The sequence below is a fragment of the Gambusia affinis genome, linkage group LG11, assembly GCF_019740435.1.
Source record: "Gambusia affinis linkage group LG11, SWU_Gaff_1.0, whole genome shotgun sequence".
In the NCBI taxonomy this organism is placed as follows: Eukaryota; Metazoa; Chordata; class Actinopteri; order Cyprinodontiformes; family Poeciliidae; genus Gambusia; species Gambusia affinis.
Window position 1 is genome coordinate 25543806 of NC_057878.1, and position 25688 is coordinate 25569493.

Consider the following 25688-nt stretch of genomic DNA (forward strand, 5'->3'; position numbering starts at 1 on the left):
GATGGGGGACTTAAACCAGAAAATACGGGTTGGTTTATTTTAAAAAGTACCACATTTAGTGACGTCAGATCTCGGAGGAGCAGCAGGAGGAAGAGAGTGAGGAAGAGGAGGAGTCCTGCTGCTGAATGAACGGCTTGTTGGAGTGAAGAACAGTTTCTGCTCAGAGGACTGAAGTTCTCCTCCTGCTGCTGCATCAGGTCAGACCTGCTCACTAACTTTCACCTTTAGCTGCTTTTTACCTTCAACCTCTGAGGTGGGCGGAGTCAGAGCTTCTTCACCTTCATCTTTAATGTCTTCATGTCTGGAAACAACCTGCAGATTATCTCAGTTTTCCAGGTCAAAGGTCAATCTGATGGACTTTCTGCTGCATGTTCTCCTGATGTTTGGTGATGAAATGATAATTTCCAATTAATCCACAGTTTGAAAATTACGGAAGATGAAATTTTATTTTGAACAAAAATGTTTAAAATGACATTTCTGTTTATTTTAACAGACTTATTAAAATAAAGAGATTTCAGTGTTTATGTACATACATAAAGAATTTGTATGTTTACATGTAAAGTATGTTCATTTCTTTATTCTCAACAGGAAGATGTGGCACCAGAACCAACAATGTATTTGACCTGAAGGTCGTTGTCAAAGCAACCTGGACTTCCTGAACATCTCAGCAGAACCACAGGACGATATTCTTCATGGCTTCACTATCATCTAAAAATCATTTCATTTTTCATCATTAACTTTTTTAACTTTGCTTTTACAATTTCTAGACCATAATAATCAAAATTATAAAAAAGTTCTTGAAATATTTCATTCTGTTTGATGAATCTATATTAGTGTCACTTTCTGAAATAAGAGACAAAAAAATGTTACTTATTCATAAAATGTTCATCTTTTAAGATGTATCTGTATATGGGTTAGGGTCAAAAGTATAAAATAAATACTTTTTTTAAAATCATTGATAATTTTTTTTCCATGCCACCACATATACAGCTGGTTTTGTAATTTTACAGTCATATAATGGACTCTCTAACTTTCATTAGAAAAAATTTTCTCAAGAGTAATAAACAGTATCAACCCTGCAGCATTTCTGCTGTGGACCTTTAAATGTCAGAAAATGTCAAGTTTCTTAACTGTTTATTGTTTTAAAAGCAGAAATCATCTGTAAAAAAGCTTCTGATTAGTAATAAATGCCTGAAATCCTCTAGTTCAGAATTCAGTGTATTTTCTACAGCCTTTCATCAGAGCAACAAAATCACCCAGTTAACAGAATGAGTTTTATATTTTCCTTAGATTTAAATAAATCTTAATCAAACATGATTTCCTATTTTATTATATCCAATATATAATCTTTAAAGAGTTTTTAGTAACAACTTGTAAAGTCTATCAAGTCAGGGTTTGACAATAAGTTGTCATAGTTTGGGAAACATCAGCATGTGTGTGTGTTTGCATGTGGGCGTGTGCAGGCGTGTGTGTGTGTGTGTGTGTGTGTGTGTGTGTGTGTGTGTGTGTGTGTGTGGGCGTGTGTGTGTGCGTGTGTGTGGGTGTGTGTTGGACCTGCTGATCCGGTTTCTTGAATTCTTTTCTTGTTGTATATTGTGTTTCCAGAGAACATGAACCGAAGCAGAAACTCGCCCTATAATAAAGTGATCTTTGTCTCCTAAACTTTAACTGATTTAACTGTAGACAACACTCATCCTGTATGATTTTAGGAAACATGTTTAGTCCCCAAATACTTTAGTCATATTATTCAGTGGCTTTAATGACTTTCAGTGTCCAGTAATTATTTTTTGATCATTTTTCTGTTAGTATTTGCTGGTGTTTGTTTTTTATTTGTTCCTTTATGATCATGTCTGGGTTGTTCATTAATGTTGATAAATTTTTACCCTACAGTTTAATTTGCTTGTGTCATTTTTTTTTTTACATATTTGGTGTGTCTTCTGTTCTCTATGAATTCTGTTTAGATTCTGTTTTCTTTAGGTTTTTAGATCTTTTGTATTTCCAGATCTCTCTGTGTTTGTTAGTTTCCTTCTATCAGTTTTTCAGTTCTCTGCTGTTCTGCGTCTCTCTGATTAGACTCATCTGGTTTCCATGTCTCTCTTTCAGTATTTCAGCTCCTTGGTCTCCATTGTTCAGTTCTGGTTTCTTTCATTGCGGTCGTCTCAGTTTCATGTCCTGACATTATTATGTCCAGTTTAGTTCTGGTCCTCCTACAAATCTCACTATATGAATCTATCATTTATTTCAGTTTGAAATAAATCATCCTGTAGTGGCCAGTTAGACTGTTACCTGTCCTATTATCATTTAGTTAAATGTTTAAACAGTTTATTTCTAGACTATTATTTCTGAATATTTTATGAGATTCGACTCTAGACTAAAACTCAGCAGTGACTTGAGATCATGTCACTGTTGTTCATAAAGAACAAAGACAAATGTTTTGGTAAATATCCGTGTTCTTTTTCCCACATAGGATGAAAAGTATATCTGGATACCAGTAGTAAAGAAAATAAATTCAGATCAAATCAGTCAGTCTATACAGCACCAACGTCTGTGTTACAGATACCAGTTGATGTCACCATCATTTAATTTGACATTCTTGTCCAGACTTGGTTTGTTAACGTTCCACCAGCTGCTCCGATCCAACCTGGAACAATGAAAACTGGATTTTCTGGTTGACCGTAGACTAACAGCAGTGAATTTTCTGTTTGTTTTCAGTTTGTCATCAGAAACTGTTTCAGAGAGTTATGAAGAAATTATTTTGATGTTCATGAATATAGGAAGATGGAGCTGTTTGCTGTGGTGTTGTTCCTACTTTACGGTAAGATCTTCCTCACTATATTTAAGTTTATTCAGCTGATGTGCGTTTTCTTTTTTCACAGTCAGTAAAGTAGCTACCAGGTACTTTTAAGCACACAGCAATATTTTAAAACGTAGAACCTTGATGGTAATCAGGTTATTATAAGCAATGTAATTCTCAGAATCATCATAAATAAAATAAGGCAAATAAAGAATCTCTGTTAATGCATTATTTAGAGACAGCTTAAATCAGTCAACACAGAACTTTGTCTTGGTTCTGAAATAAATAAAGGCTACAGATTGTCAGGTTCTCTCTGCCTCTAATCTCCTCAACTATTTATTCTATTTAAATATACAGAACTGCAGTGAGATGAATTTAACTTGATGAGCTGAAATTCTGAACATGATCCTTTTATTAATTTCAGTCACTGGCGTTTTTTTATTCTGTCACAATGGTGCAATAGGAATGTAAAGAACTGGAAGGAAGTTGTGATTCTTAAGTAATTAAATGCTCAAAAGATAAATGTTTAAGATTAAAATTTTATTTATTTTAGCACATTAATTTTAAAACATGTATTTTCTTTATTTGTGCTTCCAGCCTCTCAGATTGCTTTGACTGTAACAGTGGATGTTTATCAGGGGGAACCATCTGTTGTTCTGTCCTGCCAGTACAACCAAGTACTAGAGGAGATTGTTACAGTGAAATGGAGCCGATTGGGTCTTAATCCCAACATTGTCCACCAACGGCGAGAAGGAGACGACCTGCGTGGACAAAATGAGCTTTTCAAAGGACGAACATCAATGAGACCTGATGCTCTAAACTCTGGTGATTTCAGCCTCACTCTGAGTGAACCTCAGGTTTCTGACAGTGGGATCTACATCTGCAGCCTCAAACATGAAACAGAAGAAATACTGCTGTCAGATGTTCAGCTGAATGTCAAAGGTCAGCAACACACTGACATACATATTGCTGAAAGTATTGGGCCATGACCCCAACTATTGATTTCAGGTTTTATGTTACATAGAGAACATCTTCACTCTTTCCCGGGACTCTAAACCAACTTTTAGCACTTGGTGCACATAACTTTTCTGTCTTGGGTCCACGCAAATTTTTAATTGCATTGCATTTAATATTGTAGTTTTAATACAAATTTAAAAAAAAAAAACAGTCACTGTCCACAAAGGTAATGTATGCTTTATTTGGAGCAGAATTGTACAAGAAAGGTAACTTAATGAAAAAGTATTTAAAGTGTTTCAGTGAACAAAAATTTACACTTCAAATGCTGACCTTTTATTACCTTTCTGTATATGAATTTGATTTAGATTTTTTTAAGTGTTCCTGAAACAAATTTAATGTCAATTAAAATTATATTAATAATTTTACGAACTATATAATATAAATCCTGCTTTTGTTTTTTGCCATTCAATACTGCATATCAAGGTACTTTAATGTAGGAGACGAACAACAAACAATGACTTCACTCACTGACATTAAGAACATTACTGAAGATTTTCACAATGTTCAAAGACAATTACATTCTACTTTTTAAAGGAGACTCTGGGACTTGTTAACATATTTATCAAACTATCACATTTTCAGACAAAAACAAAACTGCACCATGTCTAAGATCTGACTGGTCTTTATTTTTCTCTGTAGAAACGTTTCCAACTTGGGCCAAAGTTCTGCTGGTTCTTCTGGTTCTTCTTGCCGTTTCTGGAGGCCTTTTATTTCATTTCCGACATTATTTGATGTCAGGTAAGTTTATTTTAAAACAGAATCATTACCAATGTTTTTAGTTTTCCTCAGACAGATTGTGACCCTTTCAGAAAACAAACCATGAGCTGATATAGAAAAGTGAAAGATGAAGATAGTTCAGAATTGAAATGCTTTGCTGGGAATTTTTATAAAATTATGGTTTGGAGCAGAAAAGAATTCACAACCGAGCAGAGAGATTTGCGAGAAGAGATTTAATACAAGCAGAGAAAAGTTTTGTGTGTGAAGAGAATTGGTCAAGATCAACAAATTAAAGACTTTGGAGAGGCCTAGTCAAAGTCCTGACTTATAACCTATTGAGATGACATAAAAGGGCACTAAAAACCCTCCAGTGTAGCTGAATTAGAAACATTCTGCAAAGAATGGGGGGAAAAATTTCCTCCTCAGCTGGAAAAGAGTCATTGTAATTTATCACAAACTGTTGGTAGCAGTTGTTGCTGCAAAGGTTAGGAAAATCAATTGTTAGGTTTAATCATCAATCACTTTTTCACACAGGGAGATGTAGGTGTGGATTTTCTTTCCCTTAACAATTCATTTAAAAACTCAATTTTGGTTTTATTTGTTTGGTTTTTTTTATATTTAAATTGATTTGATGTCCTGAAACACTTTAATGTAACAAACATGCAAAATAAAGACAATAAAATCAGGAAAGGGGCAAGCACTTTTTCATACCACTGTACTTTTATGGGTGAAAAAGAAAACAAAAATGAATAAGTTTATGTCAATATTTTGTAAAACCATATTTCTCTGATACTTCAATAGTAAGACTTTTGGAGAAATGTCTCTACCAGCTTTGTTCACTTAAAGTATTCTTTCTATTCTCCTTTAAAAATGTGTAAAACTTCAATCACAATGGATGGGCAGAGACTGTAAACACCAATTAACAGAACTGTTTAATAGAATCCAAGCTGGGGTTAGAACTAATCTTTGACTAGGCCATTCTACCAAATGGACCTGCTTTGGCCTGAACCGTCTCATTGCAGCTCCAGCTTTAGATTTAGAGTCTTTGTCCTGCTGGGAGACGGATGTTTGCTCCAGTCTCACTCTCAGCCTCTAACAGGTTTCCTTCCAGGATTGTCCTGTATTTAGTTTCAACATCATCAGTTCTACTGCTGTCAGTGCAGCTCATCTGTTTTGTTTCTCAGTCTACAGGGTGGAGGTGGATTCAGGAGAGGAGTCTGTTCTGCTGCCATTTAAAACTGCAGCCTGTCTGCCTAAAAGAGTCACGGTAACATGGAGACACAACACTGGCAGGATGGTCCACAAGTGTTACAGGAAAGTTTACATGAATTTTGTGGATTTTGAGAGCTGGTCTGTTCAACATGATCAGTATGAAAACAGAACAGAGATTGTGAACAAAGGTCAATTTGGAGACTTCAGTTTGATCCTGAAGAAACCAAGAGGCAGAGACACAGGAACCTACAGATGCACCGTTTATGATTACTGGGGGAAAATCCTGACCATGAAACATGTGCTGCTTGATGTCAAAGGTCAGTACAGTAAATATAGATCATATTTCATAGATAATATGTTTAATAGTGATGTTTGTCTTTATTATGAGTTATTAACATGAAGGTTAAAATTAGGAAATATGTTGCAGAAATATAATCTATAATAATAAAGAAAAAAATGAAATAAACAGCAGAAATAATAGTTGTGATAGAAGATATGAAACAAAATGTATTTCCTGGTTTTTATGTAGAATTATAACATTTGTAGGAATACAAGTATTCATCCTTTCATCCATCTGTTTATCCATTCAGATGACATTGAGGTGTTGGTTCCTATAACCATTGACTGAGACTGGTGTTCAGTCCAGACTGATCACCAGTTCATCATAGGACAGGTGGACCAGTACAATCCATGTAAAATAAATATTAAATTACTGAAATTTAATGTTTCAGTTTAGTTTTTCAATTGCAGGATTAAAGTAATAGATATAATTGTGTTTATGCTTTTATTATAGTATCAACTTATTGTAACTTATAGTAAAAACAGAATCAAAATGTCCTTTTTTCAGATTCTAACTTCCTTCTCTTCTCCATCCAGCTGGACCCGACTCTCTCATCGTAGCCATTGACTTTGGTTCAGGATTCAGTGGCTACGCCTTCAATGTTAAACCCAGAGAGGAAGGAGGTGAGACCCACATAAAGAGATGGAGTAATGGACTTGGACTAGACACCCCAAAGACTCCAACCTGCATCCTGTTTGATGAACATGAAGAATTTATGAAGTTTGGTTATGAAGCTAAAACAGCATTTACCAAAATGAGAGAAGAAACTAAGAAACATTATTTCTTTGAAAACTTCAAGAGGAGAGTCCTTAACAAAGTAAGTAAAAGTAAAGATCTACAGATAAATGTTCTTCTTTCTTGGATCCTATCATGTTTCCTATGAACACATCAATCTTCTCATTTTGAAACTGAATCACTGTATGAATTGTCTTAGATATTTTAAACCTGAACTCTTTACCCTTCATAGTTTTTCACCTGCTGTAGGTCTTAACACCGGGTCTCTATAATTATAATAATATCTCTTTCACTTCCATTCACAGTCTAAAAGCTTATTTTATTTTTTGTTTTGTTTTGTTTTTTTCTACTGGTGGCCTTTATTTATCAGTAATCTGACAGGAAGGGGGGAAAGACAAGCAGCAAAGGAAGAAAGGACTCAAACTCATTATGTTTGTGTTGATGTCTGTGGCCTGTAGGGGGCGTCACTGCGCCAGGCGACACCATTAGTCTAATAGTTTCTGAACTTTTGCACAACAGCCTTTCAGAAAAAGCAGAACTTTGCCTAGGGTCTCATTTATAAAAACAATCCACAGGAATCATAGTAAATGTGTATCTATGCCCAAAATCCAAAACTGTCTTATGTCCAAAAAAAAACCCTGATTTATAAAAACATTTGTTTGCACAGCAGAAAGCAATTTCCCCTTATAAATGTTATAAATGCATCACCTGATTCAGACGAGGTCTTGTGTGAAAATCTGTTCCCTCTGTTTTGGGAACGTTCACTAAAGCCAGAGAGGCGGATCCGACCATTTTCATGGCACTTCTGATTGATTTCTTGGTAAAATAATCCAAATAATCATCTTAAGGTGGTAACTTTCACTTTTATTGGCAGCTGCTGTTAAAAAACAACAAAATTGTAAAATAAATAAACAAGGTTTTTGTGGAGGTCTTCTTACAGTTTTGTGTTGTTTTTTTAATCGCCAAGAGAATCTGTCTTTTTCCAACTTTAGTTACATAAACCTGACAAATAAAAGTTAGTCACCTTTTCCAACACATTGCATGTATTTAAATTTTTCATTGCAGAAATAGTAGGAGGGAAACTGGCTGATAGCAGGGCACAAAGACTACACTTCTGTTAGGATTTGATTTTTTCTGTTTATTTTGAGTTTCTGTGTTTTCTGAGTCTCAATATTTTTCCCGTCTCCCCTTGATTATTCCCAGGTGTGTCTCGTTCCATGATTACCCTCAGTGTATTTAACCCCACCTGTGTTCTTTGTTCCTTGTTGGGTTCTTGTCTAACGTGTTGTTTCCATCTTTCTGTTCATTCGTATCCCCAGTTGTTAACAGTGTTGAATCTTAGCTTCCACTCAGCTGTGCTGCCTGGTCATTGGACTGTTTGTATTTGCACTTTTTTATCATTAAAACCATCCTTATTCCTCTCTACCTGGGTGTACAGCGTCTACATATATATATATATATATATATATATATATATATATATATATATATATATATATATATATATATATATATGTATGTATGTATGTATGTATGTGTGTGCGTGTGTGTAGAGGTTTCATCAGGTATGTGACAATGCATCACTTTGGAGCAGAAAGTCTATACATAAATTGAACCATAAGGTCATCTGAAACAGATGAGATCAAATAAACACAGAATCAATCTTTGATTAGTTTTTCTAACCAGTAAAATCTGTTATTTTATATTTAAATCAATCAGAGAAACCTAAAAAAAAATAATAATTGCTGATCAGCTCATTAAATGAATAAGTTTCTGCTTGGACTAACAGTAGTTCACTATCAATAGATTTGATAAACTAACCTGGGTTTGAATATAAACTAACAGACTGAACCTGTTCACAGGGAGACTGGTGGGAGGAAATCTACACAGACAACATGAAGTGGATGTTGACCCTGAAGGTTTTTACAGAAGTTCTGAGATTCCTGAAGGACGATGCTCTGAACACCATCAAAGATCCAGAAGGTGGAAAGTTCACAGCATCTCACTTCACCTGGGTGCTGACTGTTCCTGACATGTTGAAGGATTTTCCTAAACAGTTCATAATAGAAGCTGCAACTCTGGTAACATCATGTTTTTAAAGTCAACAGCAGCTCTGAAATGTTCAGCAGAATCAGACGTTTGGTTTCTCCTCCAGGCTGGTCTGGTAACCGAAGAAACTAAAAGCAAACTGATGTTTGTTTTGGAGTCAGAAGCAGCTTTGACCTGGTGTTTGAAGCTTCAACCTGATGGTTTCATCACACAGAACCACAGCAGAGACTCAAAGGATCAACCTGCAGGAGCAGCAGCACCTGCAGGAACAGCAGCACCTGCAGGAGCAGCAGCACCTGCAGGAACAGCAGCACCTGCAGGAGCAGCAGCACCTGCAGGAGCAGCAGAACCTGCAGGAGCAGCAGAACCTGCAGGAGCAGCAGCACCTGCAGGAGCAGCAGAACCTGCAGGAGCAGCAGCACCTGCAGGAACAGCAGCACCTGCAGGAGCAACAGCACCTGCAGGGGCAGCAGAACCTGCAGGGGCAGCAGTACCTGCAGGGGCAGCAGAACCTGCAGGAGCAGCAGAACCTGCAGGAGCAGCAGAACCTGCAGGGGCAACAGAACCTGCAGGGGCAGCAGCGCCTGCAGGGGCAGCAGAACCTGCAGGGGCAGCAGAACCTGCAGGGGCAGCAGTACCTGCAGGGGCAGCAGAACCTGCAGGAGCAGCAGAACCTGCAGGAGCAGCAGAACCTGCAGGAGCAGCAGCACCTGCAGGGGCAGCAGAACCTACAGGAACAGCAGCACCTGATACCAGCTGTAACGGTACCGTGTGGATCTATAATTTCTGGACAAGTGTAATATATGAATGGATTCTTTAGGAGCCTTTCACGTCAACATGGTATTAAGATACCAGTTGGCGTGGATTTTTCGGTAGAGGAATGTGGTTTGGCTGTTGTTCAGTTCGTAACTTCCCTGAGAAAAGTTCAAAAAGAGAGACTGTTCAGGTTAACAAAAATCCAGAGTCCGGGACGTCAGCAGATACTGTGAATGGAGCCACAGTGGGTGCAGCTGGGGAAGCAGTCAGATGTTTCATAACCTGACATTTAGGATGTCATTACTTCTGTTGAAGGGAGTAAAGAGAGTCAAACGACGACACAAGAAGGATTACAAGAAGAAATGGATGTTGATGACTTAATTCATAGTGGAGGAAATCTGATCAGGGATGATGAAAGTGTTTTTAAAGTACCAAACACTAAATGAAAATCTAAAGAACCTAAAGGTGTAAAACCTAAAAAGACTCATTTAAAATAAAAGGGTGGGAAAGAAAGTGATTCAGAGGTTTTATCTGATTCTGATGGCAATAAAGAATCTTCTGATTCTGATTCCTCTATTCCTGATGACCAGAGTACTAAAGGTTACAGTCTAGAACAGATTAGAAGGTTTTTGGATGTGACAAAATGAAAACAGAATGTGGTCATAGATGATTTTTTTCCAATTAAAAAATTGTTTGTTGACTCAGTTAAATGGTTAATGAGACAAAGGACTTCTGATGCACTGTAAAAAATGAACTTAGGGGTTATTACATTAACAAAAGAATATCATGTACTTTTGACAAAATAATTTTATGTTGCAAACAAAAACGTGATACAATCATGTTGGATAAACAAGAAAATCAACAACTTCACATTTATGAAATTTAATCATGTTGAGATAACATGATTTATTATAGTCAGATTGATCTTGTTCTGAAGCCGAGTGAGATCACGGGATGTCACACGAGACAATCGTTTTTATCTTAACTTGAACAACACGTGTTCAAGTTAAGATAACAATTCAATTTAGTCAGATTCATTTCCCTCCAAAGAGGATCTAGTGAGATCAGGGGATCACGAGAGATTATGAGACAGAACTGTTTTACGCCTGGGAAAACTTCAAAGTGGTTTTAGTTACACATTAAACTGTAGATATTTGTTTTTCTGTGCAGGAACTATTGGCACTTAAGAACTGCACTGAAACAGTGGAGATCTGTCAGTCTATTGCAGGGGTTGGGAACCTTTTTGACTCAAAGAGCCAAGAAAGCAAAATATTTGGAAATTTATTTCAGCGGTGCAGTTGGTAGAGCTGTTGCCTTGCAGCAAGAAGGTCCTGGGTTCGATTCCCGGCCCGGGGTCTTTCTGCATGGAGTTTGCATGTTCTCCCTGTGCATGGTGGGTTCTCTCCGGGTTCTCCGGCTTCATCCCACAGTCCAAAAACATGACTGTCAGGTTAATTTCTCAAAATTCTCCTAAGTGTGTGTGTGTGTGAATGGTTGTGTGTCCTGTCTGTATTCTGTGTTACCCTGCGACAGACTGGCGACCTGTCCAGGGTGAACCCTCCCGACCCCATTAGGGACAAGGGTGAACAGAAAATGGATGGATGGATGAACTCTGACCTTAACTGAGGCAGTGAGGCCTGCAGACCTTTAGATATTTCTGGTTTCTTCTTCTTTGAGTCGTTGATGTTGGAGTCATTTTGGTTGGTCAGTTTCTCCTGCGAAGGTTCATGGCTGTTCACTGTTTTTTTTATTTATGGATAATAACTTTCACTTTGTTCACTGAGGCCCTACCACCTTAGAAATGACTTTCTAACCTTTTTTAATTTCACTTTGGAATCAAAAGAATATTTTTGAATTTGAACTTCTAGACTGATCTCAATGACTTGGTTTCTCATTTGTTCTCATGACATTACCTACTTCCTGTTGTTAGGCAGGTTCTGTTTACCTAATTTCTTCATTCTCATGGTTTAACAGTAATCAGATCTTGGTTTAGTACTGAAATTGAATTTAAAAATGTGGCTGAATGGTTAATTAGAATTTAGTCTCAAACATGATGCTGGATAAAAGTTAGAAAACTGATGATTTGATCAGAAAACCAAAAGAAACAGGAAGCAGCAGTTAAGATTAAGTTTTCTACACAAACCCATAGATGTTCTCTCATTGTTATCATTTAAAATATCAATCTGGTTATGATTTAAATAATATAACAACATAGTTCAATAACACCAGGTTGTTAAATACCCAATAAAATGTTTAAATAATTTATTGGTTTGTTAAAATACTTTTAAGGTTTTCTAATTCTCAATGTGTTAATGTAAAACCAGCAGAGCTGTTGTTTCAGATAACCCATCATCATAAATAAACATGACTGTAAACCAATCACAATAATTGCTACATCATTAAATAAGAGCCAGACTATCTTTTAATGTGGTCATGATCGCTTGATTTTCAGGTTTTCTAAAGATGTTAGTTTTCTATGACATTTTCTTCTGCTTCACTATTTGACCATTTTCAGTTAAATTTGTCTTTACTTCTTAACTCTGGCCATCAGAAAAAGCCCCTGAACTTAAAATGTACATCAGTGATCATCAATAACTTTTTTATGAAAATAACATAGATAATCATTTAATAGACAGAAACTATTTTATCTCCAAAGAGTCTTTAGTTGAAAACTTGGCATCTAGAAGACGATCAGGATGACGGATCATTTAAGTCTAAAGACTTTCAGATTCTGTTAATCTGCTGAGGACACCAAGTAAAATCTTCTTCTAAAAGTCAGAAAAAGAAATGATCAAGACTGTTAAGATAAAAAGTTTTCTTTCTCAGAGGGAAAATGGCAAGAAATTGCCTTCAAAAACATTTGCACGATATTGTATATTTTTAATTTCATGTTTAAATATTTATTTCTAGTTGCTCTTTGTGAATTTGATATACCATAACAAAAGAAATAACCTGTTTGTGAATCCAACAAGTTTTAAAGATTTAAAGTGTTATAATTTAACCACAGGATGAGCCAACAGTCATTTAACCAACAATCTGGATTTAAAACCTTCCAGTTTATTTTCTAGCAGCAGCATCTTAACTGCTGCAGCAGCATCTTAACTGCTGCAGCAGCATCCAGCTCCATCTTCTCCTCCTTCATGTAGATACATCGATTTTACATTTCAGGCCTTTACGGTCAGAGTGACATCACTTCCTCTAACACTGAATCCACTTCTGCATTTTTTCTGCTCAGATTTCTGTTAAAGTCTATCTGTTCATTTTATTATTTTCTTCTCTTTCTATGATCCGTCTGAGGATCTGCTTTAACTCTGGATCATCATTGATCTGGAGACTTTTTTTTCCAGAGATTTCCAGTGTCACCATGGCAACAGAGATGGGAGATAAATGAACTAAAAACCTGAATCTACCAGTAAAAACATTGATCATTGTTCATAGAGCAGCTCAGTGAGGTTTCTGTGTTTCTACAGATCCAGCAGGACGTCAGGAGGCCGTACAGGTTACTGTGGAACCAGAAGAAACCAAAGTTCTGCTGGAGACCCAAAGAGACGGGAAACAGTACCTTGTTGTCGACTGTGGAGGTAAAAGTTACTGACCATTATTTAAATGTTTAGTGAGAGACGGGTTTTAAAAATATCTGTGCTAATAATAAACATATTGAAGTGATGTTGTGTTGCTCAGTGGATCAGCTGATTTCTCTGCTGCCTTGCAGCAAGAAGGTTCTGTGTTTGAATCCCAGTCTGGGGTCTTTCTACATGGAGTTTTTATGTTCTTCCTGTTCATGTCTGGTTTCTCTCTGGGTACTCCGACTTCCTCACACAGTCCAGAAACATGACTGTTAGGTTAACTGGTCTCTCTGTCCCCCACAACTTTGTGGGGACAATTGGATAAATGATGAATGAATGAAATAATCTCTTTGATTAATGTTTGTCGAATGTGAGTTGTAATGTGCGATAAGTTGTTTCCTGAGATTTTTTCCATTAATCTGTTTTATTCTCTTCCTGACTGCCAACAGATTACAGTCACTTCACTGTTCATGAAGTCCTGAAAGGAGGAGCCTTGAAGAAGCTGCATGAGGCCTCTGGAATATATTGGGGAGGAAAACATGTGGACAACAAATTCAAAGAGTTTCTGAGAAAAATCTTCTCTTATGGAGTCTGGAAGGAATATGAGAAAAACTTCCCCAATGAGGTTCAAAAACTGATGTATGATTTTACTCGTCTCAAACATTTGGATGAAGATGTTCAGATCAGTTGCCCGGATAACCTGAGAGACAAAGCTCAGAAAGAGAAACAGATTGAAACATTCTTTGATTCAGTGGATGGAGCTTCCTGGGATGATGGATCCATCAGAATCTCCAGAGAGAAACTGAGATCTTTCTATGATGAGAGTCTGCAGGAAATCACCAAGAAACTCAGAGAAATAGTAAACAAAAATCTCAACATTGGTAATATTGTGTTGGTGGGAGGTTTGGCTGAGAGCCAGATTCTACGTCAGCACATCACTGATCAGTTTGGACCTCAGTATAAAGTCCTGTGTCCTCTTAGACCCCAGGAAGCGATCCTGAAAGGAGCCGTAGAGTTGGGGAGAAACCCAAAGTTGGTGGAGTCTCAGAGAAAACATCCAGCTTGGTTCAAATGTCTATCATGAGATTTATTATTCTTTCTTTTGTTCTTAATAATTCAGACAATGTGCATAGTTTGGTTTTGTTTGGTCTGTTTGTTTTACTAATTAATACAATTGCAAAAAAAATTTCATGGTCTATCTTTTGCTGTTTAGAACTAGAAGCCATAAATCAGTTGTACAGTCTTGAATTTGTACATTGAATTAAAAACAAAAGTACATTTTTATTTAACCTGGTTGTTCTGCCTCCCTTCTGTTTGTTGTGGTTTTTATTCTCCTTTTGGGGTCGTTTGGATTTTGGTTTAAAAGATTAGTTTGGACCTGAAAGGTCAACATGCAGGTGTGAATGTTTTAAAACTTAAATTCCCTTGAATGATAAATTAGTGTTGCTCCCTGAAAGTTTACTTGTTTTTGTAATTTTAGAAGAAAATATATAAACCACATATAAAAAAAAAAAAATCTGTTTTAATACTTATTCCAACATTTCTTGCAAGAGGTAGATACAGTAATCAATTTAATCTCTAGATGGCGCACTTAAACCAGAAAATGTTTTTCTTGGTTTAAGTTGCGCCACATTTAATGACGTCAGAGCTGCTCGAAGTTGAGTCTGAACAGAGACCTTCATCATGATCTGAGCTCCTCCTCTTCCTCTGTGACAGACAGAGGAGATCTCAGAGGAGCAGCAGGAGGAAGAGAGTGAGGAAGAGGAGGAGTCCTGCTGCTGAATGAACGGCTTGTTGGAGTGAAGAACAGTTTCTGCTCAGAGGACTGAAGTTCTCCTCCTGCTGCTGCATCAGGTCAGACCTGCTCACTAACTTTCACCTGTAGCTGCTTGTTACCTTCAACCTCTGAGGTGGGCGGAGTCAGAGCTTCTTCACCTTCATCTTTAATGTCTTCATGTCTGGAAACAACCTGCAGATTATCTCAGTTTTCCAGGTCAAAGGTCAGTCTGGTGGCCTTTCTGCTGCATGTTCTCCTGATGTTTGGTGATGAAATGAAGAGTCTGTTTCAGTTTTCCTGTTTTCTTCTGGCTGCTGCAGAGAAATGTAGATGAAGGATCATCAGTCAGACTGAACTGCTGCAGCCTGTTCAGAGCTGGGATGTGATTCAGTCTCACATGATGGACAATCATCACCTGGAGACTCTTTAAATGTGTTTTATCACATTAATGTGTCTCATCTAGCTGTTTTCATCAGAATCTGAGCTGATAACCAGAACCAGAGCAAAGCTGGTCACTGATCAGAGTGAGATCAGCAGCTGAAGCTGTTTAAAGTCAGACATCATGTATCAACCAGCAGCTTCATCACCTGATGGTTTCCTCCTGACCTCAGACTCTGAAGCTGCTCTCTGGGAATCAAACGTGTCGTTTCTGTGTGAATCTCTGAGGCCGAATGTGGGAACCAGAAACCGAGTCTCTCAGCTGTGAAGGATGTTTGTGAAACGGTCGACTGACAGGAAGGAATCTGCTCTGATTAAAACCTGCAGCATGATGGGAAGTTTTCAGGACACAAACGCTTCAGATGAACCTGAGGTTGAACTCTCAGTCCAGCTGCTGAAGTTTTTGATCTTTAATCAAGTTGATCATCATTAACTGTTCAGTTGATTAGTCCAGGAGAGAAGAGTTTGAAGAAATTAAAGCTCCTCATAATAAAACTGCAACAAATTTAGAGCTAAATAATTCAATTCATTTTTAAATGATAAATAAAAAACATTTCATTGTCTAATGTGCAATAACAGATTTCATTTAGTGAATGTTTGCTGGTTTATAGCAAATGAAACATCTGCAGCTAAAACTATATTTTTAACATGAACACATGAGAATCTTTCTGCTTAACTCAACATCAACACAGTGTTGGGCTGATCTGTTGACTATTTTAATAATCGGACAGCAAAAGGTGTTTAAATGGTGATTTATTTTACAGGATTTAAGCTAAAACTGCTTAAATGACGAGTTCTGGGTTATCTTAAAATCAAAATGAAAATGAAAACATGTTTTTTAAGTTTTACCCTAATTACTGCTCTCAGTGTTTTGTTCTTTCAGCAAATGTGGGTTTTTTTCTAAGTCTATTTTCCAGTTAATGATTAATAAATTACTAAAATAGTTGACAATTGATTGAAATAATTACTACTTTCATTTAGTTAAATTAATATTTAAATTGCTAATTAATTAGAGCATCTTTGCTTGTTTATTATAACCAACATGTCATCTTTTGTTGACATGTTGGTTTGTTCTTTAACAGAATTAAAATCTGTTTAAAAAGCTCAGGTCTGACCTGCATCCAGTTTGTTACTGGGAGACTGTGGTTCTTACTGGTCTAAGGTTGTGAAGCTGAGATGGCAGCATCATGACCTGATGTGACATCATCAAACTGAACATCAGTTTATCTGGGATTAAAGCAGCTTCTTTTATTGGACCATGAGAGCTGCTCTTGTTTTGAAGTGTGATCTGTAGTTACGACGTCTGTAGCAGCTTTATTTGGATTTTTGGATCCATTTAAATGAAACCAGTTTTCACCAGTAAACGTTGAGCTCAGGCTTCCAGTTCCCAGAGTTTGTGGTTCAGTGTGAGAATCAACAGCAAACCGTTTCTGTCCTGATAACGAACAAACACAGACGGCTGAGAGCGTTCCCTGACCTCAGTCTCTCTCTCTCTCTGGTTGCTGGTTCTGTTGGTTCTGACAGAATCAACAGAACCTGCTGATAACAAACATTCCCATCATTCAGAGTCACAGTGTTGGGTTTTATCTGAGGCTGAAACTGTTATTGATCTGCTATCAGCTGTTTGTTCGCAGGTCACATGACTTCATCGGAACCGGTACCAACAGAACCGAGGAGTTTCTGTGACCTTCAGCTTCTCTGCAGGATTTCAAGTTTTTATTTTCTGTTCGGATCACATGAAGAAAGTCCGACAAACTTCTGTTTCCTTCATCATCTTCAAATCAAGCAAAATCAGCGTCAAATGTTTGTGCAGCAAAGATTTTTGTTTCTACTGCTGTTTTAAAAATATGAATAAATGTTTGCAGAGGTCATGAAAGGTCAACCAGTCACCCACCCCACTTTTACAAAATCAAAGAAAAGTGGTGTCAATCAGCTCTGTTACATTTGTGCTGCAAAAGCTTTTATTTGTGCCGCTATCATTTTAAAGATAATAATGAAATAGTTTCAAGAGTTTATCAGAGGTCAAACATCATATCTTCCAAACAAAAGAATCACAAATGGAAATTTCTGCTGCACAAACGTAGCAGAGTTGATGGACACCAATTCAGATTGATTTTTCAAAAGCGGTGGTCCAGTTTACCTCTGATCTCTGGAAACATGTTCATTAATTTGAATTTCAAATGATATAAGGACAAACCCAATTGGCTGCAATACAACAATTCATTAATATATTCAAAAAAAAAGCAGCACAAACAAATTTTATCAGCACAAAAGTAGCAGAGTTGATGGACACTTGTGAAGTTTAGTCATAAAATTTGACGAGGCCAAATGACCTTTTATGACCTCTGAAAATATTTATTATTTTCAAAATGATAGCAGCACAAACAAAAAAGTTTCCTGCCCAATTCTGATACCGATTTCGTTTGATGTTGTTTCACTCAGGTCGTTCTGTTAAATTAAATGGAAACAAAAATCAATGTTTAGATAAAAATGCTTCATTTAGAGAAAGTTGATAGCAAATATTGAAGGTTTAAAATCCTTGTAAGGCAGCAGCAGAGAGTTTGAACAGGAAAGTGACCAACAGCTTCTGCTGTTTGTTCAGAAAATACAGATAAAATAACCAACCTGCCACATTTGGCCAAAAATCTACGACATCCAGCAGACATGAAGAAAACATTCAGCTAATCCCTAAAATAAGCTCAAGTTGGTCATTGGTCTGTTCTCTAAAACAGAGTATTGGGGACATGGTTGATAGAAAAAAATACATTTTAAGTTGAATTGCACATATTTACAAAAACATGGTTATGTTTTTATCTCCAAAAATTGTACAGTGGCAAGAAAGAAATGTAGTTTTCCATGATTAAAGGCATAAAACAAAACATTTTTTCTGACATAAATTGTGGAGTTTTAAGTTTAAGTTTACTGAAATCATAGAGTCAGATATTTGCAACAAAAAGTGGAAGAAGTCCTCTAACACTGAGGTGGTTTATTAATGAGATGCACATCTGGATACTTCCTAAAGTGTAAGTTGTAGATCTGGGCTTTTTAGAGTATCAGAACGTCTCCTGAGTGCAAATTCAATATGGACGCCTCAAACAGGATCCAGCATAAATGTGAAGAAGCAGCTACAACATGGCGGCATTGAGTCTGACTGGGAGACGAGTTGTTATATGAAAAGAGTCCAAATGTACCATTTAAATGTTAGGAAATATCCAGATATCTGAGGTTTACCACTTCAAACCTACAGGAGTTCATCCATGTTTGGTTTAGAATTGTGTGATTTTTATAATCTCTATTCTCAAAACTTGCAAATTAAGACTTTTCAACATCAGAGAGTATCCAATATTTTTCTTGTAAACAAAAAACTAATCTCAGGGTTATGAAGTTTTTTTTGGGAGGAAAGTTCAACCCCATAATTTTACACATTTACAAGAAAAAAACATGAATATTCACTGATTTCAGAAAATCCTCAAGTGATAATATTTTATCTATAATGACTTTGACACTTCATTATAGTTCCCCAAACTGCAACTACACATAAAAAATGACAGATAAAGTCTTAAAATTGTTGGACTGTTGAGCTCAACTATATTCAGTTAAAACCAGCTAACAGCCAGTTAGCATCCAGTCATCCACCTGATATTAATCTTTATTGTGAAAACATCAAAAAGATTTTAATATTGTGTTTTTTTTTTTGTTTTTTTTATTTCCACATTTTTTAATCTAATATTCCTGTCATGTTTTTCTCCTAATGCTGTTTAACTCTAGATTGATCTGTTGGAAAGCAGCTTTATCTGGAGCCCTGACAGTTTCTGTTGGTTAAAGTTGAAATATATATTTATAGTAATATTAAGTAAATTAAGTTTGAAACTTGTAATGAAAGTTGAAGTTAAGCAGATGTCTGTGTGTGTTTCTTCCTAACAGCATGATGAGTGATGTCCGACTGTCTGCAGCTCCTCCTTCTCTCTGTGAGGTCACCGCTTCACCAACAGGATGTGGTTTCCATAGCAACGAACCTCCAGCTTTCGTCCTGCCGCCCCGAAACGTCAGGGTCAGTCTGGGGGGAGACGCCCGACTGGAGGGGAAGGTGAGGCATCAACTCCAACAGGAACGTGTCAATATCACATGTTTCTGAATAATTTATCGTTTTACTGGAGCTGCAGTCGCTTCAACAGAAAACCGCTGTGGGTGTGGATCTCAGTTCACACGACAGGAAGCTAATTGATAAACAGAGCTGCTTCATTCTTCCTCATTTGTGGTTTTCTTCATGTTTATTATCTCTGAGTTTAGATCAAAGCCTCAGAGCTGAATGAAGAAAATGACTTTGCAGAATGTAAATAGAGTTTTACAGTCTCTCTCATCCCAGACTTAACAGTTTCAAACTTAGTTTATGATGGAGAATAAAACTACTCTGGGTTTAATAAAAGGTTTTTAATAACTCTATCACTGCTAAGTTATAATCTCCGGAGCATGCAAATATTTTTTAGTTCATTCACTTGATAACAAATATGAATAGTTCATGTGTCAACTAAAAGAAATCAAAGAGCAGAAAGATTTACAATCTTATATTTCCCCTCGTTCACATATAAAGAGAAAATTAGCCATTCAGCTTAGAAAATTAGACATATTTCAATTATGTCTAAAACAATAAACTAAAAATACATATCAGCTTATTCCATCCCATATTGTTTCATCAAAATTATTTTGACATTTATTTTAAAAGCAGGAGGTTAAAATAGTTTTAGCTGTTTTACATTAATTCTTTGAAAAATTTTGAATTATTTGAATTATAACAACATTTAATTTCCCTTTGGGATCATGAAGGTATTTTTGAGTTGAATTGAAATTAATGTCAAGATTGTTCCATAAATTGACATCTTCAAGTGAATACATAGTTCATTTTTCTGAATCTAAATGTTTTGAAAATCTAAAGAAGACTCTTTATCAAAGTGTTAGAGCAGAAAATGAGGAGCATCTCTCGTCTGTTTGCCTCTGAACTCAACATCAGGAACCAAACTCAGATCAGGACCGTCTAACTGTGAATCAGTCAGCTGACTCAGTCTGCTCTGTTTTTACTCCTGCTTGTAAAAAGATCCAACGCTCTTAGAAACAGCATTTCTGCTCCGGCGCCTCAGATTTATCTGTAAGAAGAATGTAGGACTAATCCCAGAGCGCCTGAACGCACCGTCGGTCCACAAGCATGATAGATGGAGCCGTAAGCCCTGTTGGCTGCTGAGCTGGAAGTCGTCAGTCACCACATCTGTACTCCACATGCTGCACAAACAAACCCGCTTCAGGCTGTTTGGGTTTCTGGTTCTGGTCTTCATGGGTCAGTCAGAGACCAGCAGCACCAGCCTCAGTTAACGCTCAGCTTCACTGATTCAGTGAAGCTGGATTCAGCTACCTGTTGGCAGGGAATCCTGACATCTTCATGAATTAAACTGGTTCATCAGGAAGTTTTTATTTGTCTCATGTGGAGACATCTAGTGGTGAAGTTGTAGATTGCAGCCAACAGAATAATTCTAATTCTTCTTTGAACAAGTTAGGCTATTGTTCTGCACAAAACCTGTTAATTACTTGTTTTAATATAAAATCATTCTTAGAAGATGAGGTTTTATGTCTGTTCTGACTATTTCGAGCTCCTTTCAGAATGAGCTGTTTTAGGGTTGTCCTTTAAATCCAAATAAACTGCTGCTGGTCACGCCCCCAACTCAATGTTTACACTCACACATGAAAATGGCTGCAAACAGATGTGCATTTATGTAACTGTACACCTCTGAAAAGCAGACGTAGAGCCTCCTGCACAACCAACAAGAATTCAGCAAGTTGTTTCTGAATGACAAGTCAGTAACAAAACACTTGTTTCTTCCAGCAGCCATTGTACAGCAAATATACAGCAGTAAAACCAGCTGATCCAACATGGTGGAGATCAGATCAGGTTGCTAAATGGGTTCAGATGGGGTTGCTGGGAAGCTGCGTCTGTCAATTTTGACTTAAAAATTTGGAGGTTTTTGAAATGGCAAATTTTTCTGAAACAAAAGATATTAACTCTTTGCCATTTTTGTCTGTTTTTGCTTTTTGTTTTTTAAGCAGTTGGGCTTTTTTTTAGAAGCAGTTCAGGCTCAAATGGAAGAACAAAACTGTGCAAAATGTGAACTTTGCATAAGTTTTCCTAGTTAATTTAGGAGCCGTTGCTGATAGAACTTTATTTTGAAAATAATTCAGTTCCTGCTCAGACGGTGCTTTCAGTGACCTGTTGGAAAGTTGATTCTTAAACTTTTGTCTGGGAAAAAAACTTGAATTAGTTCATAGCAAAGACTTGAAACTAAGAAGTCTGAGAAGAGCTGTTTGGTTTGTCAGTCTCAGGATTTCTGCAGCTTTCTGTAGTTTGTTTTTTTTGCTTCTTCCCTCAGAACGGGATGTTTTACTCATAACAATGTGTGCAGTCCCATAAATTACTGAATCTGTTGGCCCAGTATGTTGAAATGTGAGCAAATGCATGCTGGTCATATTTTCTACTGATGTCTGCTCATACTTAAGGAAGATTAACTGAGTGTGTTTTATTGTTGCAACAGTAAAGTTATGTTTGAGCATTACTGTCTGAAACTTGAAATTATAAAATCAGACTTTTGAAACTTTCTGTAGAGAACATGAATCAGTATTTGCTCCTCTGTTAGGCTGCATTTTATCTCAAATATATACAGTAAATATTTGTTTTAAGAGATGAGGGTTCACGGTTTAACCATTGAAGTTGAAAATTTAGGTTGCATGTTTGTTTCTGCAGACAGAGCTGTTACTGAGTTCACCCAGATTGATGCATGGCAGAGAGGAAGCAAAGCAGAGAAATGTTCAAGACATTGTGCCATTTTGAAACTTTCTGCCCAGTCAGATGTTTTGATCAAATTAAAAGACAGAAGTTGAGACTTAAAAAAAGAGGATGTGGTTTCAAATATGCAAATTAGATCTTGATGAATATTCATTCAATCAACTATGCATGTATGTATGCAACATTTTGGTGATCTGGCATGAAGACCCAAAAAAAAAAAAACATGACAGAGCCGGTTTGTGCTAAATCAGCTATGTTGGAATATGCATATAAAACCTTAGAGAAAATTAAAAAAACACTGCAAAAACGCAAAATCTTACAAGGTTTTATCTAATTTCTACTGAAAATGTATTAGTACATTTAAAATAAGACAAAACTAACATACAAGTAACTTTTTATGAAGATATAGGAACTTGTTTTAAGTTAATGATTCCATAATATTGATCAAAAAGTAAGTTTCATTGTCAGTTCACTTCACTTAAAAAATGGGAAAAATGTCTTGTTATAACTGAAAAAAATGTTACCAATGATACCAATCAATATTAAGGAATTATCAACTTAAAACACAATATTTTGTGAAAAAGTTACTTGTAAGTTAGTTTTTTTATTTCAAGTTTACTAAGACATTTAAACTAGAAACTAAAACACAACATAAGAGTTTCTGTTTTGTGAAAAGAGGCACAAATATGACATGAAATGTCAAACATCAATAACAGAGGATTTGTTTTATTTTTATTTTTTTACTGAGAAATATATTTTTTATAAACTTTATGTGAACTTTGACGCCGCTTCCTTCAGGTCATCTAAACTCAAAACCAGAACTGTGATGATTCTCCTCTATGCTGGATGAAAACCTGATATTTAACTTTGTTGGTTGTGTTTCAGGTGAGAGGTCAACCTGAGCCGCAGGTCACATGGTACAGAGACGGGAAGCCTGTGATTGGTGGAGGCCGCTGCTCAGTGGAGCGAGGTGGGCGTGGCACTTTCAGCCTCCTGGTGGGCGGAGTCACAGAGAAGGATCTGGGCTGTTACACCTGTCAGGCGACCAATGAGGCGGGGAGCCGGCAGGTTACCGTGGAGATCCTGCTGGAAGGTACCAGTCCTTATTTCACACACACTTCTGGCAGCAAAATAACAGAAACTAACAGAGATGATCTGATGACAGGAGAATATCTCAGAGTCCTGAAACAGCAGAAATCCTCCTGTCAGTCGCTGTGTTTCAATTGACCTGAAAATTGTGCAAATTGGAAATGAATAAATTAGTTTAATGGAAACACGACAATTTTGAACAAACTCACATCAGGTAGTTTTTTCGGCTGCAGTGGAAACACCTTTTGCGTCACACAAGTCATGTGGTCAACAAGTGGATGTTACTACTGGTAGAAAAGACGAAAGGAAGTGTTAGAAGGATGATAATACTGCATGTTTTTGATAACTTATTGTGTGAACAAACTTATTCATGTGTGAGTTTAAACTTATTTCTTATTTGATGAAAACAACACAATTGCAAAATTGTGTTTTTTCAACATTAGCAAAATATTGACTCACATTTGTAATCAAATGTATGTATGATGATGTTCAGATCAGGTCTCAGATAATTTGATTGGTCAGAGTTAAAATTTGAGTTAAATCACAATTTGTTGGAAAGTTTCACATTCATACAGATTTTGTTGTGAATTAAAAAACAGCAGCAACAGAAGCTTTCTGTCCCATCCATCATTTCACAGAGAGAGAGGATGAACTAATCATTTTCTGTAAATATTTCTTACAATCTGGTTGTCTCAAAAACTCAATTGCTTTTTGCCCTGATTGTATTTTATAAACTTGATTCATGCAATAAATTTGTGCAGCTGTTTGAGAAAAGCAGAGATAATCGGATGAACAGACTCTTCCACAACTTTGCAGGCATTTGTAGGTGAAAGATTCAGTAAATTATTGGTCCAGTTGGACCTTCCTCTGGTTCCCAGTTTGCAGTTTGGCTCATCTTAATACACACATGTTCTTTCCACAGAAAGCTCCTGAAGCTTTATTGTTAATCTGACAGAAACTGTATTCTCTTTCTGAGTCGCATTAAAAAAAGAATTCATAAATCAACATAATGTCCTCTATTTTTTACGGCTGTGTTGGTTTGTGTCTTTGCTTTCCTAAATACCTGAAGGAGTAAACATTCATCAAGTCCAGCAGACTGGAGCGATTTTATAGCATCAGGTAGCAGATAAAACACAATGGACACAGAGAAGAAAACATACTTTATATTGCACTTCTGACTGCAGATCCTCAGATAATCCTCAATGCAACTTATTTACACAATGTAAACAGCTTCTTTCCAGTTTATTAATGTTCCACAATTTTAAGGTTTGCATTTAGATTTTTCATACATTCATGCTTTTAAGCAACAGTTTAGCTGTCTTATTTGCTTTTTGAGAAGTTGTTTGCAGAAATATCAGTCGAGTTTAAATTCCTGGATGAATTTAAACTTCCTGAACATCTCTGACCTGTTTGTTTTGTTTTTTTGTTTTGTTTTTTGTAATTGCAGAAAGTCATCTGATCGCTTTAATCTCTTCTCCCTCTTCAAAATGAACAGATTCCAGCAGATCGTAGTCTTTGTCAGTGTCAAGCAGTTTTCCCGGCTGCTTTCCTCTAAATGCATTCATAGCATTTTATTTCAACATGGACAGTCAGGGTCAGTCCAGTCAGATTTGCCACTTTGAGCCACATTAAATACCTCAGTGAAAAATAACCCACTGAGCTAAGTGAAGCATTTTCTGCTCCACTGGGCTGCAGAACTAAACCGTTGATCAGCATCCAGCTGAGAAAACATTGTTCAGCAGCTGGAAAAGAATTTGTTTTGTTAACATGCAGCATGTTATTATTATTATTATAACGATTACGATAGTTTATATAACTTGATTCAGCAGATGGTTTGTTTCAGTTTATTTTCTGATCTGTAATCAGGAGGAAATTTTAACTTTGTGCCAGTATATACAAACATGTTGCAGCTGAATAGAAAGTAAAGGAATTTGGGTTCTTTTGTTAATATGTTGAGCCCAAACAAAGTTTCTGCAACTTAATCAGAACCTGAACTTTTTCTCTGATGTTCAAATGTTTTTCCACCTGCAGAAAACTACGGGAAGCAATACATCCTGCCATCCTGGAAGAGATCAGGGTGAGCTCCTAGAGTCTCTCTGTCATGTTGGAGGATCTCCTGCCTCAGATTAACTCCCTCTGCTGCTGCGGCTCCTTTAAATCATTACCAAGGTCCATTAAATGTGTCAGAACCTCCTCTGGAGGCTCCAGGCTCAGAACCTGCAGCGGTCTGAAGTCGCATCAGCAGATTTACCGTTACAGCTGCTTCCTCTGCAGCATCTCAGACGTTATAAAACCACAGATTATTTACAGCTTTAGTTCACATTAAGCGGTATGGGTCGCTGCGGAGAGGTGACTACATCTCCCATGATTCC

General features: G+C 36.8%; 2 protein-coding genes across 5 annotated transcripts in view; both read left to right on the forward strand.

Annotated features, from left to right (window-relative positions):
• The window catches only part of LOC122839734, a 155605-nt gene extending 141130 nt beyond the window's left edge, over positions 1–14475 (forward strand). For all 3 annotated transcript variants that reach the window (XM_044131648.1, XM_044131649.1, XM_044131647.1), the window contains 2 exons: positions 13091–13201; positions 13636–14475. In XM_044131648.1, coding sequence (XP_043987583.1) covers positions 13091–13201; positions 13636–14270 — 746 coding nt within the window. In that variant the 3' untranslated portion in view covers positions 14271–14475. The remainder of the gene's footprint in view (positions 1–13090; positions 13202–13635) is intronic.
• A 440-nt stretch (positions 14476–14915) lies between these two features.
• The window catches only part of mylka (myosin, light chain kinase a), a 55993-nt gene continuing 45220 nt past the window's right edge, over positions 14916–25688 (forward strand). The window contains exons 1-4 of one of the 2 annotated variants that reach the window (XM_044131644.1): positions 14916–15040; positions 19326–19488; positions 23113–23320; positions 25348–25393. In XM_044131644.1, coding sequence (XP_043987579.1) covers positions 19327–19488; positions 23113–23320; positions 25348–25393 — 416 coding nt within the window. In that variant the 5' untranslated portion in view covers positions 14916–15040; position 19326. Of the gene's footprint in view, positions 15041–19325; positions 19489–23112; positions 23321–25347; positions 25394–25688 lie in introns of those variants that run through there. The other variant, XM_044131643.1, reaches the window with a different exon arrangement.